The sequence below is a fragment of the Rhinatrema bivittatum genome, chromosome 8, assembly GCF_901001135.1.
Source record: "Rhinatrema bivittatum chromosome 8, aRhiBiv1.1, whole genome shotgun sequence".
In the NCBI taxonomy this organism is placed as follows: Eukaryota; Metazoa; Chordata; class Amphibia; order Gymnophiona; family Rhinatrematidae; genus Rhinatrema; species Rhinatrema bivittatum.
The window spans coordinates 270784900-270808779 of record NC_042622.1 but is presented as its reverse complement, the minus strand read 5'-3'; the positions used below and the strand labels follow the sequence as shown (position 1 = coordinate 270808779).

The following is a 23880-nucleotide window of genomic DNA, read 5'->3' as shown; positions in this document are numbered from 1 at the left end:
AAACCCCTTCAGATGCTCCAGAATGCAGCCGCCAGAATTCTGACAAACACCAATCGAGGAGATCACATCACACCCATCCTCAGGAATCTACACTGGCTCCCCTTAAGCTTCAGAATCCTACATAAGTCCCTCACCATTATTCACAAGACCATACACAATCAGCACTCACTAGACCTTCATATCCCGCTAAGACTGCACACTTCTACAAGACCTATAAGAGAGGCTTATAAAGGAACCCTGCACGCCCCCACCTCCAAATCCACCACTCGTACATCCACCAGAGAACGGGCCTTCTCATCAGCGGGGCCAGCCATCTGGAATGCCATTCCTCCAGACCTCAGACAGGAACCCTGCCTGGTGCCCTTTAGGAAAAAACTCAAGACCTGGCTGTTCCAACAAGCCTTCCCATAGCCCTTTCCCCTCCTATCCCTACCCCTTCCCCCTTCCCCCTCCTAACTCCTTGATCCTAGAAAGTCCCCCTTCACCCCCTGCTAATCCTCCGCCCAGTACGGTCACAGCCCTGCATTGTTAGCCAGTTTCATGATTGTATATAAGTTCTATATATATATTTAGAGTGCCTTATTTCTGACCCAATGCACTGCCAGTATAGCCTTGTTAAGTTTACAGCGTTATTCCTCTGTCTCCGACACATTTCTGTTTCCAAGTTCACATAACCTTGTTTTATTGTAACTTTTCTTCCTCTTCAATATTATTGTTACAACCCCCTGTTCCTTGTGAACCGATATGATATGATTTCTATCATGAATGTTGGTATAGAAAAGAGTTAAATAAATAAATAAATGATGTAAACCAGTAACCACCGGGGTGGATTAGTCTAATAGGCCTTCGGGCATGCCCTAGTGTTGGTTGGTGTTGGCCGCAGCAGCTGTTCCTGAAGAGCAGGATCCACCTCTGACTCTTGTCTCTGCTCACTCCTGCCTGATTTCATTTTCCATGCTCTCTTTAGACCCCTATCAGACCACCACCCTCACCGCAAGGTGGGAAACGCACCTGTCACTGCTTCTCCTTACACAAACCCTATCACGCCTGGCAGCAGGCAGACTTCCCACTGCTGCTTCACTACCTGCTGAATGCATCTCACTACTTTCCTCTGCCACCAGTCCCCCTCATGGCAAAAAATAATAATAAAGCATTGAGGTCTTCCCAAACCTAGAGACACCTCCTCCTGGAGCCTCAATAGCCCACCCAGACCCACACTGTTCTCATTGGATCCTGGCTGGATGCCTCCTGACCACCAGTGTCATCTCTTGTGCATGCTGAATGGAAGAAGAGTAGATGTGTGGAAACGTGTGTCAGTGAGCATGTCTGTAGGAAAGTGTGTGAACATAAGAACATGCCATACTGGGTCAGACCAAGGGTACATCAAGCCTAGCATCCTGTTTCCAACAGTGGCCAATCCAGGCCATAAGAACCTGGCAAGTACCCAAACATTAGATAGATCATAAGCTAATATTGCTTATTAATTAATTACTGTAATAGCAGTTTATGGATTTAACCTCTAGGAACTTATCCAAACCTTTTTTAAACCCAGTTGTACTAACTTCTGTAACCACATCCTCTGGCAATGAATTCCAGAGTTTAACTATGCGCTGAATGAAAAATAATTTTCTTCAATTTGCTTTAAATAAGCTACTTGCTACTTCATGGAGTGCCTGCTGGTCCTTCTATTATCTGAGAGACTAAATAACCGATTTACAGTAACTTGTTCAAGTCCTTTCATGATTTTGTAGATTTCTATCATATCCCCACTCAGTCGTCTCTTCTCAAAACTGAACAGCTCTAATTTCTTTAGCCTTACCTCAAAGGGCAGCCGTTCCATGCCCCTTATTTTGGTTGCCCTTCTCTGCACTTTCTCCAATGCAGCTATATCCTTTTTGAGATGCAGTGACAGAATTGTACACAGTATTCAAGATGTGGTCTCACCATGGAGCAATACAGAGGCATTATGACATCATCCATTTTGTCATTCCCTTCCTAATAATTCCTAACATTCTGTTTGCTTTCTTGATCACCACAGCACACTGAGCTGACGATTTCAATGTATTATCCACTATGACGTCTAGATCTCTTTCCTGGGTGGTAACTCCTAAGAGAGAACCTAACATTGTGTAACTACAGCAAGGGTTATTTTTCCCTATATGCATCACCTTGCACTTGTCCATGTTAAATTTCATCTGCCATTTGGAAGCCTAATCTTCCAGTCTCGCAAGGTCCTCCTGCAATTCTTCACAATCTGCTTGAGATTTAACTACTCTGCATAATTTTGTGTCATCTACAAATCTGAGCACCTCACTCATTGAACCGCTTTCCAGATTATTTATAAATATATTAAGAAGCGCTGGTTCGAGTACAGATCCCTGAGGCACTCCACTGTTTACCCTTTTCCACTGTGAAAACTGACCATGTAATCCTACTCTGTTTCCTGTCTTTTAACCTGCTTTCAATCCACAAAAGGACATCGCCTCATACATATGAGTGTGTGTGAGAATGAACATATGTATGTAGGTGTGTGTATATGAGAAGAGAAAGTTTGTACAATCCCATCCCCTTCTGGCCTCCCCGCCACCCCCAACTAATCCACAACAATCTCAGGATTACTGGAAGTCAAGTTTCCAGGTATGGAGGATGGGTGATTTTTTAAAATCCTTATTAGTCTTAATGAATTATTAGGTTGTTGTTTGATATGTTTGCTATTTTGAAGTATTTTATTGGCTGTTCTATTTATCAACTCTTTCTTTTTATTAGTATAGTTTTCCTATTATGATTGATATGTTATATTTCTTGATTTTATTGTTTGATGTTTTCTGAAGAATGGGGAAGTTTCTGTTTCTCCATTGTTGCATTGCATATGGAGTCTGGCTTGTTGCGGTTTCCAGTTCACTTTTTGTGTGCACGCTTCTGTATATATTTCATGGTCTCTCTGTTTGATGAGGGGCTGTCTATGTTCTGCACGTGTGACCGAGGTGAGATATTCTGCTGATGTATAGTTTATGTAGGGATCTACAGCGGACCAGCTTGTTCTGTTTTCCTAGGACGTGTATTGGTGTTCTAGGGTCTGGTGTAATATTTGCAGTTTCCTTTTCATAAGTAGGTTGTTACTGTTTGAGTGCTGGCAGTCAGTGCTGTTTTGATATGGGAGGTTTACTGTATTGCAATTGTAATTCAGTTTACTCATGGATTTCTAAGGGTCAAGCTCATACTGGACATGTGTTACTATAGGCCTAATACTATTACCATATGTGTTCCAAGTGACATTTTTGCTTTTTTTTTGCAGGGTTTTCTGGTTGGCACCAGAACAGTGCATGTAAATATAATACATATGTTGCAAGTGATATAGTTACCTCAAGAATGCACTTTTCATGCTTTGTTTCAGTGCGTCTCCTGGAGTGTGAGAGAGCTGAGAGAGGATGGGAAAGGGAGGGGCTGCTGCAACAGGGGGACCAGATGGCAGCAAGAACGTTGCATAATTATGCAGAAGTGATGGGGCAAGGGGCACTCAGTGTGTGAGCACATGATCAGCAGCACAACAGCAAAATGTGTGTGTGTAGTATGTGTGTGTGTGTGTGTGTGTGTGTGTCTTTGAGGCCGAGACAGTGTGCAGAGTATGTATGTGTGTGTGTATCTTTTTTTGGTTGAGCCAGGGGCTGTTAGTGTTGTTGTTTCATTACTTGGCAAAATGTTTAAGAGCTGATTGATTGGTAAGAGACATTAACATCAGACCAGGAATCCAGAGATTAGAGATGTAACCAAACTTGTAGCATTCCAAACAATTGCATGGATGGAAGAGGGAATGCAGCTCAGTTTATTCATCCCTAATCCAGGGGGTGCTATTTAGGAAAAAAGGGGAAATGTATGTTGGAGATTTGGGGCACAATTCTGTCAGGTTCTGGTCACATGATGTACCTTCAGGGGTCAGCTTGGCGTGCTTTTGGAAGCTGCTGAAGCACATACTACACAGAGAACACATGAGGCAGTCAGAGACCTCATGGGCTAGTTTTGAAAACCTGCCCTGGGCTGATATTTTCCTGCAATCCGCCCCTGGCTGACCAGCCTAGATTTTTGTGTTGTCATATTTACACACCATCCATAGCAGTAGTAAGTACTTACAAGCACATTTGTTGGCCAGGCCCTGAAACACCCATGCCCCACCCAGGCCATGCCCACCCCTCTGCCCCTGTTCAGAAACTTTTCACATGTGCATGCAGAGGGAGATACGTGTTTCCATGGGCAGCTTTTAAAACCCAATCGGCGCGCGCTGGCCCAACTTGTGCGTGTGTTTCCTGGTTTGGCACGTGCAGGGCTTTTAAAATTTGCCTAACAGGCTCTCACATGCATGTACACACACACATTAGCATGGAATTTCCATTTCCATGCTAATTCTCTGTTCCTATGCAACCACTTCCCGATTCCTGTTTATTGTAATTTCCACCTGCCGTTCTGCTGTAAACCGATATGAAGTCGCTACGAATATCGGTATAAAAAGTTTATAAATAAAATAAATAATACGTGTTGTATGTGTGTGAATGAGAGCATGAGTATGTGCATGAAAGAGGAGTGTGTGAGAGAATGAACACGTAAGTGTGTGTGAGAGAGACAGCCTATTTGCATGTGTGCGTGTGAGCCTATATATCACACATAGCCTCTCACACGCACACACACACACACACATGGCTCTACCATGCATAAGGCATTTTTTGTTGTTTTGTCTTCGCCAAGGTGGGGGGGGGGGGAGAGAAAGTGGTCCTGCAGGCCCTGTTTTTTATTTTTTCAATTTTACGGGCTACCGGGTTTCTATGGATCCAGGAACCATTCTCTGGAGGCTGCACAAACCCCTAAGGGTACTGAGATAACCTTCCAGGAGTTCAGTCAGGGCAGAAAAATCAACCCCTAGATGCTGTTGTAACAGGAGCAATAAGGAAGCCCCAGATTGTGGGAGTTTAACATACCTTTCACATGTCCGCAGTCAGCGGCGGATTCATGATGTCGGACCTGCCCGGGTATTCGCCACCCAGGCCGGCCCAGGACACGTCATGTGGTCTGCTGAGCGCGGCTCTGTCACGGCCGCGCATGGCAGACCACGTGACTGGAGCGATCGGCCCACCGAGGGATGCCCGATCCCCCGATAGGCCAATCCGCCCCGTCCACAGTTGCCAGAGACTGAATTTGGACTAGGACTACAACTCCTCTTGTAGCCCAGCATCCTCCGTCAGCTGTGGAGGAGGGAAATCCCATAAATAATGATTGGTCAAGTAGGAAAAAAATTGAAATATTCATTCTAAGAATATACTTGTGAAGTTGCTCAGTAAGACGGTAACTTTTAAACCGTTGCGTGGGCGCACATTCGCCAGTCAGCGCCCAGGGACCCAGTCATTTTATAACACGTGCACGTATATGCGCACGTCACTAAATAGCCTGACCACATGCACATCTGTGCACCACTTTAAGTGGGCGAGTGCCTGTGCCGGCAAATGTTTGCTTCTACTGTGAAAAGTGGGGGGGATTGTAGAAGGCAAGCCTGCCAATGCCATTTGCCATTTTCCCAGTTTGCTCCCAGTTCACCCAGTTAAGGGAAAGGACTTCCAAACCCCCCCTAGTTTAATAGCCCCCCTTCTCCCCGTTAGCCCCGACCTTTAAAACCCCTCTGATCTGCCTAGATTTTTTGTTTTTGTTTTACTAATTACACGTTAACCATAGCAGAGGTAAAGTTACGCGGCGGGGGACCCTGGCACGAGCCAGGGTACGTAAGCATTTATGCGCTAATCTCAAGCTTAAATCCAGGGACGCCCACACCATGCCCAAGCCACGCCCCTTTTTTTGAACTTTTCAGTCGTGCGCGCAGCGGCAAGTATTGTGCGTATCTGGATGGCTTTTAAGATCCGCTCGACACGCGCCAGCCCGACATATTCTCGCATCCCCTAATTTAGGCACGGGCTTTTAAAATTCCGCCTGGAAGCCTTTTTCCTTCTGTAGACAGAGGGTAATGGCTGTCCTTCATACAGTTCACCCAGTTTCTCCCTTCAGCTTTCTTAGCACAATTTTTCGTGGCCCGGTATTCTCTCTGCTTCACAGATCTGTAATTCAAACCACTTCTTATTGATACTCATACTGATTGCCTCACTTGCTTAATCTAAGTATCTCATAAAACTGTAATTTCATATTCAATGAGATAACATAAATGCCAAATTATTCAGCGACTCTTTTTTTGCTTCCATAAACAAATTAGAACGGCGATTCTCTGCACACTTTCTTCTTTCAGCAATCTGGATTCAGTAAACCCCGTCCATGTGGTAAGTTGGAATACCATCATCCAGACGCAATGCTATAAGAAAACTTGTAAACACACTGTGAAAAACATCATTGAAAAGGTGTTTAGCAATTCTTTACCATGGCAATTCCCCCATACAATTTCAACAGTCTTTTCCTTCACCTTTCTTAACACAAACTACCTCGTGATTTTCATTCTGTGTCACAGATCTGCCATTCAAGCAACACGTCAACGAGAAAAACCTTGTTGCCTCGTTCATTTACATAGTCATGTCCACCACGTATATTATTTTCAGTTTTACAATGGTAAACGAATAACAAAAAACCAATAGGTTAAAATAATTTTCTCATAATGGCATCCATTCAGAAAGAAAACTGGGGAAATAAATGTATAATTTATTCAGCGCTATGATCAATTTTTACTAAAGAATCTCCATGAATTTCCTAACTTTGTCTTTGTTAACAAAACCCTTTGCTTCTCTAGCATGGAAAATTTATAACAGAGAACTGTGAGGAAAATCTAAAATCTTTATGCTACAGATCTGTGCAATATGGCATCATCTCTCTATGACTTGTTATAACCTTTGCCGAAAAATCCGGGAAGAGCCAATAATGTGTGATTGCAAAAGGGCCAGTTTGACTTTGTCCACAAAATTGAACTATGACTTGCCTTAGACTTCCATGATTGGCACCTTAAGTACCAAGTCGATGGGCCTTTTCGCTTATGTTTTCACTGTTCTCAAGCTTTCCAAGGGCCTCTGGTAACTATTTTTCACAGAATCACACCAATTCTACCTCTTTCAGGAAGGTCCACTATATGGATATTACTCCTTCTATGATTCTCCAAATTTTCTATTTTGTTTTCCAGTTTTTGGGTTTTCTTTTGTAGCTTGAGCATGACCTGTTGCGAGTGCAGCCTTCTGCTGCCAATGGCGAGGACTCGGAAGTGCATCACCAGCTCATAGGAAAGCATGTGCCCTTAGCCATGGGATGGCTCGAGGCAGAGCACAAGCCGCACCCCGTGGAGAGGTGTGTGTGCAGGTACGGGCGGAACAAGAACAGAGCTAGACGGAACAGAGGCAAGGAACGATGGGACGGAAACAAGACAGGAACACCCCTCTGCTGGACCTCCATGCACCAGCGAGGCTAGCAACGCAATGCTGGTCTCAAGAGTAGCCCTCTGGCCACTCGACAGCTCTTCTAGACCCGCCGCTTGGGAACGCTGAGTGCAGGAGGCCAGACGGAGGTTGAGGACCGGAATAGGCCAAGATAGGAACACTGGGACAGAGACAGGAATGTAGAAGCACGAATACGAGGGCTTGGAGCAAGGAGACTCAGACGAGGAACTTGGAACTTGAAGACTCAGATGAGGAACTTGGAACTTGGAAACTCAGACAAGAGACTTGGAACTTGGAGACTCATCAAGAGACTTGGAGACTCAGACGAAAGACTTGGAACTTGGAGACTCAGGACACGGGTCAGGGAAGAAGCAGTCCCAAGACCCTCCGAGGTTAGGACAGGATATAAAGCTCAGGATTAGAACTCAGAACTTGGAACTTTAAAAGCAAGGAACCTCTGGAGGTGCGGGCTGCTGACAAGGAGAACATCAGGATCAATACATTGGGAAATGTCGGGACAGCAGGCATCTGAACATCAGAACATCTGTACAACCGGGACCTCTGGAGATGACATCAGGTATGTCCCACACAAGCACAAGGACATCAGACATCCAAGTAGCAGGCAGGTGGACACTAACAACATCAAATACATCTGGAACCGAGAAGAAGGTGGCTCCAGCAATGGGAGCAATTGAGGCAAGGAAAACACTTACGGACCACGCAGGAGCGGGGCCAGATTAGGAAGGAGTCCAACTGCCCGAGGCACCAATACCCGGAAAACAGGAACAGAACGGAATGGCTTTACCCTTGGAATGGACATCTGAAGACTCAAGTTGCAAGGACAACATGGGGAAAGCATCAGGAACAACGGGACATAAGGACCTCTGGCCATCTGGGACATCGGAACATCTGGTACCTGGAACATCAAGGACGAGAGGGCATCTGATGTCCAGAACAACAAGCTGTCAGAACTTCTAGGACATCAGGACTAAGTCACAGACCTCAGGGACAATGAACATGGAACATCTCGGGCATCAGATCCTCGGAGACATCAAAGGAATTCAGAGATCGGAACATGGAACATCGGGTCCTAGGAAACAGCAAGAGAGTTAGGACCTCTGGACCTCTTTAACATGGAACATCTGGAACATCGGGTCCTTGGAGACAGCAAGAGGGTGGACCTCTTGGACATGGAACATCAAAACAAGGACATCAGGAACCAGGAAGACGATGAAGGAGCTCCATTGGAGAACAGGAAGATGACATCGAGACGTGGAGACCAGGAACATGAAAGAACAAAGAAACATCCAAAATCAAATGAAGAAACACTACAGAACCGGTTCAGGAACCATGGAGGACCATGGCTTCTCAGGAAACGACTCCAGACGGAGGGAGCTCAGGAACAAGGCATCCGAGCTGATGTGAAGGCTCTGATGGACTGAAGCAGGGCCCTTTTATAGGGCTGACCCAGGAAGTAGGCGGAGACTGGAAACCGGTGGGGCCACGTGCTCTTCCTGCCGCTGGCCCTTTAAATAGGTTGAAGAGGCACGCCGGCACCTAGAAGAGGGCCAGAGAGAAGCAGGACCATGGAAGCAGCGTCCCTGCTGCACAGACATAGGAAGGAGCAGGCAGGTGTCGGAAGCGGCCTCCAGGCCACAGGGTGGTGTCAGCAGCGGCAGCGGCTTTCCCCGGCTGCTCAGGAATGACTTCGGCGGCGGCAGCAGGGTCCCAATGGCGGCGCAAGCTCGCAAGGCTGGCCTTGGCATGGCGGCTTCATGCCACCGGAGATGGCGCCTCGGCAGCCTCACAGGGTCATGAGCAATGGCGTCCAAGGGCAGGTCCTGCCACAAAGAAGCCTATGGCGGCATCCAGGCCACAGGGGCAGCGTCAAACCGGGCCGCGGAGGTAAGAGCCTGTCTGCGGGATGGAGTCCGTGGGCAAGGTCGCAACACGTTCACATTCAGGATCTCCACCTGCTCCTCGTGCTACAACATCCTCTGTCCCATCGCAATGATTTCAGCATTATTCATCTCTGTTTTTCATTAAGTTTGTCAATTGACAATTGGAGTGTTTGCAGTTTATCATTTACAGCCCTTGGGACTGTTTTTGGAGTACACAGAGTAGATTTTCAGAAATTTCCTCAATAATAAGAACATAAGAATCCTGTTTCCAACAGTGGCCAAACCATTAGGTTCTGACATCGTTTTGTCTTCCTGCACGTTCAGCTTTTCGCTAATCATTCTTTTTGGTTTATATGACGTGTCATAGTTTCTCTGAATAAGAGTTGTCCACAGAAGATCATCACTGCCATACGCAAAATTCAAATTGCCCGTAAATTTACGATAATTCCACTGGCTGACACAGAGCCACGGCAGAGGCATCACTGGAAGAATTGGTGTGGATGTGTAAATGTGTACAGGTAGTTTTGGTGGGATAATTTTAAAAGGGAACTGGTGGTGTCCTTATGCACATATTTACCAGCTAATGTATGTGGGATGTTACCCTCTTAGCTACATTCCTTCACTTGGGTGACACTTTGTCAATCAGTTAATATGAACACATCTTGCAAGATCTAAAGCTTTCTTCACACTAATTGGCATTCAAAGGTTAGGCTTAATTCCCAACAAAACCAACACGTTTCCAAAGGACTGTCTGGTTTAGTTATGTCGAATTCTAGATAGAATCCTCTCTCCAGACATTTGTATTTTAGAGTATAGAACAAAATATATAGAAAGGAATCTCTATTTTGACCACAGAAGGAGTTCCCTTTCATACTCTTTCGTACTTTATTATATATTATCCGTTTATTAATTCGATATGTTCCATGTAAACCGCCTCCCCGGCGATAGTTATTTCTGTTAAATGTGAACCGGAGTGATATGTATTGTATACAGGAACTTCCGGTATATAAAAACCAAAAATAAATAAAAATAAATACTCATTCAACCGATTTATAAAACCTCTGAGGCCCATATTCAGAAGCATTTAGCTGGCTAACGCAGACGTTGTCCAGCTACATTCTAAGTGAAGGGGCTGGAATTTAGCTGGATAAGTTAGGAGCATTCCAGGGGCGTAACTGGGAGCAGTTGAGTTAGCCGGCTGTTAACTAGCTAACTGCGATATTCAGAGTTAGCCGGATGCTCAGCCAGCTAAGTCTGGTCGCGGGGATTCAAACTATGAGTCGTAAATCAGTCAGGTTTTCAGGCTATCCCTAATGAATATGCATGAGTTATAAGGCAATGCATGCAAAAATCTCTCTTATGCATATTCCTCAAGAATAGCCTGAAAACCCGACTGGTTTGCCGCCCTCCAGAACTGCAGGTTTATACCCCTGAAATAGAGCGCAGACTGTTGGATTCTGCAGTACAGAACTTGCCCTTTTGGATCCGGAGCCCTATTCGCGCGGGTGCTAGCAGTCGTCTCCGTATAATGAGGATGTGAGAAGAGAGAGAATACTTCTGAAGTCACCGTTTCAATTTTACTGGGCTGTCTCACTTTTTCTTTTTACTTTTGTAATGTCTAAATTTACTTTTATCGTGTCTAAATGAAAGAGCTAGGAAGGAAAACAATGGTCGGTCAAAAAGAACAAGTAAATTAATTTAAAAAAAATTCTGTTTTCAAAAAACATTGTTGCTGGTTTCTCAATGGTTCTTAATATTGGAAGAGAAAGGATGCTCTACTGAGTGGGAAAGCAGCAGGCAACGACCCAGGGAAAGCAGAGTTCGAATCCCACCGCCACTCCTTTATGGCAGAACGATGAGTCGCGGGGAAAAAAGGGCTGGGGTGGGCGATAGTGGGCAGCCGGCCGCATCGTGGTGGTGCGGTTCCCCCCCCCCCCCCCCGCTGCGGTGCGGCCGCACCGTACGCTATTGCCCCCCACGGTGCCACGAGGAAAAGGTGTCGCTATTTCCCCCCGGTGCCGCCGGCGATAACGTGAAACTCCGCCCAAACCCCGCCCACACTCCTCCCCTTCCCCTAATTTAAATAATGCCGCTGCGATTCCGGCACATTGCAGAATAATGAACGATCCTGTTAGATGGTCCAGGGAGACGGCCATTTTTACAACACATCTCGCTTGTCGTAGAATAGCCTGGCCGTGCGCACGCGCGTACGCCGAACCTAAAGTGGGTGCGCGTCTCTGCGCGCAAATCCCGCATCTGCCGCATAAACCAGGGGATTTTGAAAGGGGCACGTGCCGATGCCATTGCCAGCTTTTCCAGCTGGTCCCCAGTTTGCCCAGTTAAGAGCGAGGTCCTCCAAACCCCCTCTAGTTCAACAGCCTTCCTTCCTCCCAGTTCTCCCCATCCCTTAAAACCTCACAGATCTGCCTAGTTTTCTTTATTTTCATAACTTACTAGTCATCCGTGGCGGAAGTAACATTCCATGGCATGGGGGCCACGTTGCACGCCGGGGCGCACAGGTATTTACGCACACATCTCTGGCTCAAGCCCCTTTCTGAAAGCTTTCGAGCTGTGCGCGCTGCGGGACACACCCGCGGATCCTGGCGGCTTTTAATATCTGCTCGGCACGTGCAGGCCCAACTTATTCCTGCATCCCCTAATTCAAATCCGCCTCTTAGATGGTGAGCCCTTTGGCGATACCCCAATAGTTCCTGAATGTAATCCACTCTGAAGTGCCAAAAAAAAAAAAAAAAAAAGACATGAATTTTACGTGTATTATCATTTATACAAAAAAAAAAAAAGTGCACAAAATAATTGTGCCCATGCCCAAAACCCTCAAACGTTATACCATCAACTTGAAAAAGAGACTTCTGTGCTAATGACACATTCTCAGTTCACAAGGTAGTTGCGTCAGGAGGGCCTCTCGGGCTGCTACTTTGCGAGCAATCTAATTCTGAAACCGGATTTATTTATTTGCTTTTATATACCGGCGTTCACCCAAGGGGATCAGGTCGGTTTACGTAAAATCTAGGGAGATAGTGTGATGACAGGTCACACTACCTTTACATTGAGACATCGTAAAATTACAAGTGAGGCCCTGTAAAGCTTAAACTATAACCTTGCAAAACAAAGTGATTATTTTTTTATCTTAACAATATAACCGCTGACGTTTAAGTTGACTGTTGAGCGTTCTCATTGTGGGACATGTGCGGGGTTAAGGTTCTGCTTGGGGATGACAAGGGGGTTAGCTGTTGGCTGGGGGGGCTTTTTGGAAAAGCCATGTTTTCAGTGATTTCTTGATTTCAACATCACCGTCAGTTTTTACAATTGTTTTAAATACTGAGATTGACAGACCAGTGGGTTGGTTTTTTTTCTTATTTACTTGGCCTGCATGGCTATTGCTATAATTCGCCTTTCTTTATCTGTGCTGTAAATTTTCACAGCTGCCATTGCAAGGTTGCATGGAAAGCTGTTTTGCTTTATTGCTGGATATTGTTTAATGTGGCTTTCTCTTCTTTTTCTTCCTCTTTTAGTCTCTACTGAGTTACTGGCTTTGGAGAAGAGGCCGGGCACGTGGGAAAGGCTGGGTGGGGAAACGAGAAGTGGCCATTAAAAAACAAAAAAACAAAATACAAAACCAGAAAGGATCTCTTTTTCCTCCCTGAGAGAGAGGATGTAACATTTGCCGGCTCCCCCTGCTTCTGGATTACAGAAAAATCCTAAGGGGACCCAGCAGGAAGTACATGGGAGGCAGGGAGATACCCAGGCTGCTTACGGTTTGCAGGACCCAAAGGAACAGCAAAGGTTTAAATTAAAGCAGAACCTGGAAAGGGAAGTCAGTCTATGTACAGATGTAAACCTGGCATTTCAGATTGGTGTTTTTCTTACTTGCACCTTGTATCCGCCAGCCTGCATGCCCTGCTTTCAAAGGGAAACGCCCCGCAGAGATTTCCTTTGGGAATTAAACCTGCAACGTGCGCGGGGACAAAAATACCCGCAGACTTTGCGCCTGACATTTGTGTGGGTCGGGTCCACATAGGGAAGAGTGGGGGGGAAATGACATCCCCATGCGTTATTTAGCTCCCTTATTAACCTTCCTGTCCATGGCAACACCCCCTTCCCTCCACAGTAAGGAAGGGCAATTCTCACAGTCCTGTATTACATGGGGTGAAACACAAAACCTTTTGGAAAAAATCGTCCTGCCCGCTTTATGGTCTTGCCCTTTTCAGGCCTGGATTTATCAATAGGCTCACTAGCCCCGGGCCTAGGTGGGAAACTCCTGGGGCTGGGGGAGAGCTTCGCGCCAGCTAAAGAGTTGCTGCCTCCCAGCTCTGCTGACTCTCACTCAGCGCCTCCTACTTCAGCACAGGAGGCAAAGGCCCTGCTCTGAGCCGTATCAGCTGCTTCAGCCCCTCCCCTCCCAGGGCAGAGAACAAAAGGGGAGAGGGGTGAGGCCAGTGAGAGCCTTACCCCAGGGAAGAGGGGGGAGTGAGGTCAGAGCACACAGCAGGGAGCAACCAAAAGCAGCTTGTCTAGGATGGAGTGAGGGACTGAGGGGGCCATAGCACAACAGGGCGAAGGGCAGGAAAAAAATACGAAATCTGTCACCGGCCTTTGTGTTACAAAAGCATAGGGAGGAGGACAAATTTAGCAAGAAAAACAGAACTTTTTCTTCCATCCAGGATAAGTACTTGGGAATTAAAGTTAACATTGCAACCTAGAAGGATAGATGGAATGAAGATTGTATTTCCAACAAGCCGATCCTCTCTGGTGGCTCCCTAGTAGAAGTCTACAGGAAGGCAGGAAGATATTGTCATTATTCTCCTCACTTCAAGAAACTTTATTGGCAGGGTAATTTCTACGTGTGTAGTTCCTTTACAGAGCAGACTTTCCAGCTGTTACAACTAGCTGGGATTTCTCCATCACTCTGACTCTCTGGAAAGGTGTCAAAAAAGCAAACAGAATGTTGGGAATTATTAGGAAGGGAATGGTGAATAAAACGGAAAATGTCATAATGCCTCTGTATCGTTCCATGGTGAGACCGCACCTTGAATACTGTGTACAATTCTGGTCGCCGCATCTCAAGAAAGATATAATTGTGATGGAGAAGGTACAGAGAAGGGCTACCAAAATGATAAGAGGAATGGAACAGCTCTCTTATGAGGAAAGACTAAAGAGGTTAGGACTTTTCAGCTTGGAGAAGAGACGACTGAGGGGGGATATGATAGAGATGTTTAAAATCATGAGAGGTCTAGAACGGGTAGATGTGAATCAGTTATTTACTCTTTCGGATAATAGAAAGACTAGGGGGCACTCCTTGAAGTTAGCATGTGGCACATTTAAAACTAATCAGAGAAAGTTCTTTTTCACTCAGTGCACAATTAAACTCTGGCATTTGTTGCCAGAGGATGTGGTTAGTGCAGTTAGTATAGCTGTGTTTAAAAAAGAATTGGATAAGTTCTTGGAGGAGAAGTCCATTACCTGCTATTAATTAAGTTGACTTAGAAAATAGCCACTGCTAATACTAGCAATGGTAACATGGAATAGACTTAGTTTTTGGGTACTTGCCAGGTTCTTATGGCCTGGATTGGCCACTGTTGGAAACAGGATGCTGGGCTTGATGGACCCAGCGTGGCATATTCTTATGTTCTTATTTGTTGTAATTATGTAATTCTCTGTGTTCATTTGCAGGAAGAGAAGGAGAATTTTAAAAATTTAAGGGCAAGGTTCCATGTGAGCCAGCAAGACTCAGAAGGAAGTAGAGGTTGTAAACCTCCATCCCCAGGAGGCCAGTCGGTGTTTTCGGCAGCCATGAAGCAAAGACACGGCTTTGTCGCCAACCAGCTGGTGAAGAAGGACGGCTCTGTGAGCGTCTTGCCGACCAAACCACAAGTGCCCAAGAGGATGGATCTGGCGCATGGTCCTCTTTCATCGCCGGCTCCTCAAGCTCGAGTGCAGGATCATCTCAACTCCAAGATCCAAGGAGAAGTGGCTAAGTGTGAGACCAGGGGGTCAACGTCCTCGTCAGACACCAGCCCATGCTCCACCCTTCAGAAACCTGGAGCAAGGAAGGTCTTCCCTGACGGGAGGAGTAAAACTGGCACCTTCGTTTCCGATGTTCCCCAGAGGAGTAAGGCTGCTGAGATCCAACAGAGCCTGATGGAGAAGTTTGCACAAAGTCAAGGGACCACTAGAGCAGCTGCGACAGTCCCTGCCAAAGTGCCATCACTTGCTGTGCCGCAGAAGAGTGCATCGGAAAGCAGTTTAAATATTCCTAAGAGGAAACCCTTACCCAGTGAAAAAGTACTGGGGCCCCGGCCAGAGAAACCTCGTCGTCCCCCTTCAGTAAATCTAGATAAGTTCAGGAAGTCACCCGTCGCTAAAACAGAAAGGTCTTGTGCAAATGGAAACAATTCAGGTTTGTATTAATCGCCCTAGAAAGGAATGACTGCAAGTGGCCCAGGACTGGATCACGAGCCAGCTCTGATATGGGCACTATAGTTTATTATATTACCTTGTGGACTTTGCATTCTCATTCCAGACAGCCTCAGCCCTTCCATGTGATAGAGACATTTGAATACCTCAGTGTATAAATGCCCAAGGAAGAATGCTCTAGCACAAGAATCTCCAAGGGGGTAGACTTAGGAGCAACATCAGAAAATATTTCTTGGGATAAGCATAGAGGAATCCTAGTTGTGGAAAAGTGTGTGTGTGTGTGTGTGAATGCATATGTGGTGGCGGTGGGTTGGGGGTGGGGAGCACGTGTGTGTGTGTGTCTGTCTGTGAATGTACGTGTGGTGGCGGTGGGTTGGGGGTGGGGAGCACGTGTGTGTGTGTGTCTGTCTGTGAATGTACGTGTGGTGGCGGTGGATTGGGAGTGGGGAGCACGTGTGTGTGTCTGTGTGTTTGTCTATGAATGTATGTTGTCTATGAATGTATGTGTGGTATCGGTGGGTTGGGGAGCACATGTGTGTCTGTGAATGTATGTGTGGGGGTGGTGGGTTGGGGGCGGGGAGCACGTGTATGTGTGTGTGTGTGTGTCTGTCTGTGAATGTATGTGTGGTATCGGTGGGTTGGGGGCGGGAAGCACGTGTGTGTGTGTGTGTGTGTGTTTGTCTGTGAATGTATGTGTGGTGGCGGTGGATTGGGGGCGGGGAGCACGTGTGTGTGTCTGTGTGTTTGTCTGTGAATGTATGTGTGGTATCGGTGGGTTGGCGGCCCTTGCTCAGAACACATTCTCACTCTGGATAGTCACAAAGCCCAACCTGCCGGCCGCCAAAACCCAAGGACTCAACCTGCGGGAGAGGTGGCTGGTGTAGGCGAAGCTCCAGCTGGTCCTGCCTATGGACTTCTTCGCCGGCTGCTGGTGTGGGCTTAGCGAGCTCACTCACTAGGTGGTGCCAACCACATCACAGTCACAGGGTCGACAGTGTCACGAGTGGCTTCTGCTCATCACGCCAGCTTCTCTTCTTTTCATCCTGTGGCAGACACTGCATGGAGCTGGCTTATCCCTTTCCTCTCCCACTCCCTCTCCTCCACTGGCAGGAAGAGTGGGTGGTGCTTAACTGCACAGTTCAACTTCCTGCCTTCCTGAGGTATTACCACGAGACTAACTCAACAGGCAGGAAATTGATGATCTATGCTATTAAACATTGCCCATGAAGGGAGCAGGCGAGAAGGGCGACGGAGGAGGGGGGTGAGCAGTGCTGACCTGTGCTAGTGGTCCTTTCCCTGTCTGCAGCAGTTGGCGCTGAGGTAGGCAGGAGGGAAGCAGCGGCAGAGTCGCTATAATGTGGAGATGGTCCCGGCATGTGAAAAGCAGAGGTCCCTTCGGAGCAGCCATGCTATGCTCTCCCCTCCCTGCTCCTGACTCCCTTCCCTTTGATTACCCTTCAGGATCTGTAACCAGGCCCTAGCTGCTCCTCCCGCTGCCTAGCCCAGGTCTATTTTCTTACCCTCACTCACTGCCTGTACTGCTGCTTGAACTGGGCAGGCATTAGATGGGGGGGGGAAGAAAAGAGGTGCAGAAACAGCTGGGAACTGGTTAGAGGTCCCGCAGGGCCCAGGAACTAAGGGGGAGAGATGCGGAACAAGAAGAGGAGCGTGGGAGGATGGGGGGAGGAGGGAGAGAGGCAAGGACTCATGGATTGGGGTCAAAGGTGCTAGTTCTGTGGGTAATTGTTATTGAGTTTAGCACCCCCCAAAATATTTTGGAAGTTGGCTTCTAGGAGTGGAGATTTCGTGGGGAGTGGAGACTCAGAGATTATTGGGTGGAGAAGAAGGGGACTGGGCTTTGGGTGGGAGCAGGGGCAGGGTTGAGAAGAATGGGGATTTGGTAGAGTCGGGGGCAAGAGGGCCGGGATTTCAACATTGGGAATGGAGGGGAGCAGGGACTCTAAGAGTGGGTGGGAGAGTGGAAGCTTGGAAAATGAGTGAGGGGGACAAGGAGACTTGAGACTGAGCAGAGGTTTGTAGAGAACCAGGGGGGATTTGGCGATTGGGTGGCATGAGTAAGTGTATAAGATGGGAGGTAGGAAGGGGCTGAAGGGCACGGTGGAATCAAGAGATGATAGGAATAACCTGGGTGAGAGGGACAGGGAGGAGTGAGATGAAAGGAATGTATCTGTCCCAAAATCACAAAAGAGAGGGAATACAAAATATAAGACAATAAGAAATCCTTCTCAAGACAATACGTATGATAACTAAAAAACAAAGGGGTCAATTTTAAAAGATGCGTGCGTGTCCATGTGCGCGCGGTTCCCGGCACGGGCACATGGATGTGCCCATTTTATAACGTGCGCTCGCTAGCATGTGCATGTTATAAAATCCGTTGGCCGCGCGCACGTGTGTGCCAGGTTTTATAATCCGCATGCAGAAGGCGGAGTGAGGTTTCGTAAAGTTCGTGCAGCGACGCTATTGAGCCTTCCCCAGTTCCCTCCCAGTCCACTCCAATTAAACCTAACCTGCCTTTCCTCAGAAGTAATTTACGTGCGCCGGCCGCTGGCGCTTGCCTCCTCGGGACAGCGGCTAATGGCCGCTATCTTGGCCACCTCTGTCCTGCCCCTCCCTGCCCAGACCAGGGCCCGGCACTTGTGCGCGTATCGGCACTTATGCGCGTGGTCAGGCCCTTTTGAAAACGTACGCGACGCGCACAGGGCCCGACCACACGCGTAAGTATTGATTTTTATGTGTGCCGGGCTTTTAAAATTCGGTCGGAAATGAGGAGAGCAGTATCAGAAAAGCCGGTGCATTGAGGTTAATCCACTGTCTCCCCTCGGGCAGTATCCGTTACATCTACACCATGGATTTAAATCATGTACCGCAAAGCACAAGTTTACCAAAATTACACAATTCTTTTATTTTATTCTACTTAAATTGTAATGCTAATCAGAAAAATAACTGAGACACTGTATACCATTTTCTATGTATTGGAAAAACCCAACACAGTCCATGTTTCGGCAAACAACGCCTTCTTCAGGGGTTTTATATTATCATCTAAAAATAAAACAAAACATAAAATCAAGCTTCAGATAATATAGACATATAATTCAAGAAAAAACATATATAAGCCACACACACACACACACACACACACACACACACACACACACACGCCATTGGACACTTAAACTGAAAATGGCGGACGTGTTCTCAGCAAAAGGAAATCCCTTCCTGTTTAAAGGGCTAATAACACTTAACTACCCAAATAAAGGAAATGATGTCATATAGAGAAAATATGTCCATCAGCAAGACGAAGGGGGTAGATTTTAAAAGGTGCGCGCGCAGGTTATAAAATCGGGGGTCGGCGCACACAAGGGGCTGCACAATTGTGCACCTTGCAGGTGCCGAGCCGCGCTGCCTCCCCCCGTTCCCTCCCAGGCCCCTCCAAAATCGGAGCGGTGTGTAAGGGAACTTCCCTTTCCCCCTAGCCTGACCTTCCCACCCCTTCCCTTAACCTCCCCCTCCCAGCCCTACTCTAACACTCCCCCCCGACCTTTGTCTTATCTTATGCGCCTGCCGGCACACGATCCTCCAACCCAGCAGCAAATGGCCGCACTGTCAGAGGCCTCTGGTCCCGCTCCCGGACCACCCCGCCCCTTTACAAGCATCCCGGGGCTTTAGGCCCGGCGCGCGTAACCTTGTTAAGATCTGGCCCCAAGTCTAAAAGCCACCCTATCAATCCTGAAAGCCCAACCAGTCAATTTCCTTATTCAGTCCTTCTGGTTCCACAGTGCCAAAATAATAAATCCACTTTTGCTCCTTTTGCAATAAAATTTTATAAAAAAAAAAATCCCCTCCCTGTGGTGAGGGTTTGGGTTGCTCTACTACTGCAAAAGTGAGATCAGAAAAACTATGTAGTGCACTAATGGAGCTTCGGTGCGTCCACGATTTATTGCGCTGCCATGTTCTGTCATGCATCACGCAAGCACCATCGTGTTTTACCTCTATGTAGTAAAAGGCTGCAGTAAATAACTCCCACAGAACCACAGCCAGTCAAAGAACGCAAGTGAAAAACATTCCTTTGTCACAAAAAGGTAAGGGGGTCCCCTGAAAAAGGTTGCTGACAAACGGAACGTTTATTGCATGGGTAATGATCAAACTTAACTGTCCACTCACTTTTATAAGCCACCCATATGCGTGCATATGCGTCACCATCTCACATCAGGAAGAAAAGGGGTGGAATGTGGTCGGCATGAGCGTCCCAGGGCGGGGCCAAGAGATATTGGGCTAGATTTAAAAGGTGTGCGCGGGAGTAGATTTGTTCGCGCAACAAATCTACTCCCGATTTTATAAAATACATGGTCGGCCTGTGCAAGGCTGCGCAAAATCGACAGCCTGCGCGCGCCGAGCCGCGCAGCCATCCTCCATTCCCTCCGAGGCCGCTCCGAAATCGGCCTCGGAGGGAACTTTCCTTCCGGCACCCCCCACCTTCCCCTCCCTTCCCCTATCTAACCCACCCCCAGCCCTAACTAATTCCCCCCCTACCTTTATTTTACAAGTTACACCTGCCCGGGGCAGGCGTAACTTGCGCGTGCCCGGCCGGCTGCCAGCGCACCATGTTCCAGTCCGGGGGCTGGTCCGGAGGCCGCGGCCACGCCCCTGGGCCGGAATCACGCTCGCGGCCCCCACCCACGGAACGCCCCCGATGACGTGCCGGCCGCGACACGCCCCCGACACGCTCCCCCAGGAAAGCCCCAAGACTTACACACGTCCCGGGGCTTGTACGCGCCGCCGAGCCTATGGAAGATAGGCTCAGCGCGCACAGGGCGTGGAAGGGGGCAGCTTTTCAGGGGTTACACGCTATTCTTAGGTGCGTATCCCTTTGAAAATCTGCCCCATTGTGCACAAATAGCTGCACACCTGGATGCGCACCCAGGTGTAGCTGAGCACAAATTTACTTCTGCTCTGGAGGAAGTGTAAGTCTCAGCGCATAGTTAAGCTCTGGAATTCATTGCCAGAGGATGTGGTTACAGCAGTTAGTGTAACTGGGTTTAAAAAAGGTTTGGATAGGTTCCTAGAGGATAAATCCATAAACTGCTATCATGGTAATCAGTAAGGGACAGTAGCTTGTGATCTATCTAATGTTTGGGTACTTGCCAGGTTCTTATGGCCTGGTTTGACCTCTGTTGGAAACAGGATGCTGGGCTTGATGGACCCTTGGTCTGACCCAGTATAGCATGTTCTTATGCTCTTAATTTATTTTCAGGCATCTCTGAAGTGTTTGAGGGGTCTGGGTTAACGGAGCGGAGTGCAGACTAAAAGAACCAGGGGTTTGGAGGACCCAGCTCTAGAATGGGCAAACTGGAGAAGAACTGGTGAAGCTGGTCGGGGGCTGGACGTGCATCTGTTATAAAATTCTGCCACTTGCGTAGCCCGAAGCTGACTTACGCTGGTGTGTGGGCACAAGCTTAAAGCTGGGAGCACAAGTATACGTACCAGGGTTATTTTATAAAATGTGCGCTCAGGATAGCAAATTGCCACGTGCCCATATATGTGCCACATGTATATGTACGCCTGTTTGAAAGTTTTCACCCCTTCAGAACTACTGGCCTCGCCATGATTAACTGCTTCCTGCCACGGGCTCTCTACAGCTTTGCTCATCCCTTCCAGCAGACAATGCACTCTCCTCCGAACCAACCTCAGGTCTTCAGAAGGGAGAGTGCTATTTTTATAGGGATGTGCAGGGGATACAATTTTAATTATTTTTCTTTTTCCTACTAGTGGGGTTTTTTTTTGTTACATTTTTTAATTTAGTTTTGTTATGCATGTAAAATGCAGTCAAGCTTTAAGTAGATTTTCGTGCATATAAATACGATTTTATGCACATAAATTTAATGTCTGCACATAAAAGTAACCAAATAAAAAAAATGCACATTCCATTTCCTGCTGCTTCACTTTACGGCAGTATTATAGAGCTGGATTATGTGGGTCATGAGGTTGTGCAATCCAAACGTCAATTAGCTGCAAGCACTTACTTGCACTGAAAAACACCCAACATTCACTTTTCTATATTGCATGAGCGATACCTTTAAACGTAAAATGACTCCATTTTTTTCCTCAACTCCCACAAGGGCCCCCCCTTGTCTTCTTTTGACTCGCGTGTTTCTAATCTTCCCCTTCTTGGGTGGTTGGTCTTATTCCCCCAGGGGACAATTCACCTCCACTAGTGACTTAGAGACTTTTTTCAACAAAAAATGCATTTTCCAGCTTGGGGAGGAATAAAAAAAAAAAAAGAAACATAATCCTCAATCAATCAAACTGTATTTATATCCTGCATTTCTGACAGCTCAATGTGGGGAACGATGATTAAATAATATAATATCCCATATTTTGGAGAGGCTGCAGAGGGGGTGCCACACAGCGGGGCAGCCCTAAATAAATAAACCCTTTTAACCAGCAGCAGGTTTTACGTCCCAATTGAAAGGCGGCGTGCCTTCATGGTTCCAGCGTGGCATTGCTCTGCACCAGAGTAGTGGCTTTCACCTGGGACGTTCTGCCATCGCCTGACTGGCTTTATCCACTGTATTTAATGGCAGGACCTGTCTATGTGACCTCAGAAGTGTGTGAATAGTTTTCCTGGTGATCTCACGAAAGGTATCGCTTCCCGCAAGGAATCCGGGACCCCCCGGCAGTGTTGCCAGCTGCCAAGCATTTTTTTTTTCCAGCCCAGTGTTGGGTCACCCAATCTGGGCCAAAGGTAGCCCAAAACTCAAAAGTTGGGAAAATAATTTTTACTCTGCATGACAGCACTCAAATGCCTGCATTGTCTGCATACAAGTTTACAAAAATTAACAAAGTATATAAAAAAAAGTAAAAAAAAAAAAGATTGATAGAAAAGTTATAAAGTCTGGGTTGTCGTGCTCAGTGTGCAGAGCTGCGCCATTCAAGATGTATTAGCAAGGTCGGGGGCCCTGACCCCAGGGCACTAAATATTTATGCTCCGGCCAGGCTGATCCCCTGCACTTTCAGTGCAATATTGTAAAAGCAAGTGAAAATAAAAAAATAAATAAAAATGCACGCGTTATTATGCAGATATTGAATTCTCACACCCAGTTTGGGTTTAGAAAAACATGCTTGGCAAAATACGTGGCGGGCGCGGGAATTGGTCAAGACTCATTAGCGGAAGCATAGAAGATAATTTTAGAGATTTATTTAAAAAAAACTTTCCCAAATTTTGTAGTTCAAATCAACACAGAGATATAAGTGCACATATACTGGCCAACCCCTGCCCCTCCCCCCCTTCTGCCCAGCAGATTCTCCTCCGGCCATAAATGGGGCGTGTAAGGGATTTTTTTTTTTTTTTTTTGGTAATGGTGTGGCTAAAGAAAGAAGGGGGTTCTCATACGCACAGAGTCTAAGAATTTTTCAACAAAGCTAAGTTCTTTGCGGCGGCGATGGCCATTCATTTAAGAAGTGACGACAATTAGAATCGGATAAAAGAAAGCCCTTTATTAAAACGCCCGACTCTGGCCGAGTTTCGCTCTTTTTGCACAGAGCTGCCTCAGGGGCAATTCATTCAAGCAGGACTTGGAAAAGTCAATATCGTATTGATTATAACTGCTCGTTATGTGGATTCAATATATATCGAATGCATTCAATTCCATTGCTGACACTACACAGCATCGCTACGTGAACAAATGAAAGTCTAACTGCTTTGGAGTGAAATCATCCGTGCTGTAGGATAATCAATACGATATTGACTTTTCCAAGTCCTGCTTGAATGAATTGCCCCTGAGGCAGCTCTGTGCAAAAAGAGCGAAACTCGGCCAGAGTCGGGCGTTTTAATAAAGGGCTTTCTTTTATCCGATTCTCATTGTCGTCACTGCTACACAGTTCACTGGATCGGTTACCGATTTGTTTTTTGGGTCCATTCATTTAAGAAGCCTTAGTTGGCTCCATGTACATGTAGGCGTGACGGTAGCCATGAAATTAATGAAGCATTAAATTAGGTGAATTTATACACATTCGAGCACAACAAAAATGAATACAGGGGAGGTTGGATGGTGTGTTTATGATTAAAAAATAAAAAGAAGGTTTTGACCTGGATGGTTTTACCTTTGAAATATATGAAACCA

General features: G+C 46.8%; 1 protein-coding gene across 2 annotated transcripts in view; it reads left to right on the top strand.

The window, feature by feature from the left end:
* Positions 1-23880, top strand: part of LOC115096378 (FYN-binding protein 1-like) — a 139577-nt gene that overhangs the window by 38611 nt on the left and 77086 nt on the right. For both annotated transcript variants that reach the window (XM_029610885.1, XM_029610884.1), the window contains exon 2: positions 14996-15722. In XM_029610885.1, the coding sequence (XP_029466745.1) occupies positions 14996-15722 (727 nt within the window). The remainder of the gene's footprint in view (positions 1-14995; positions 15723-23880) is intronic.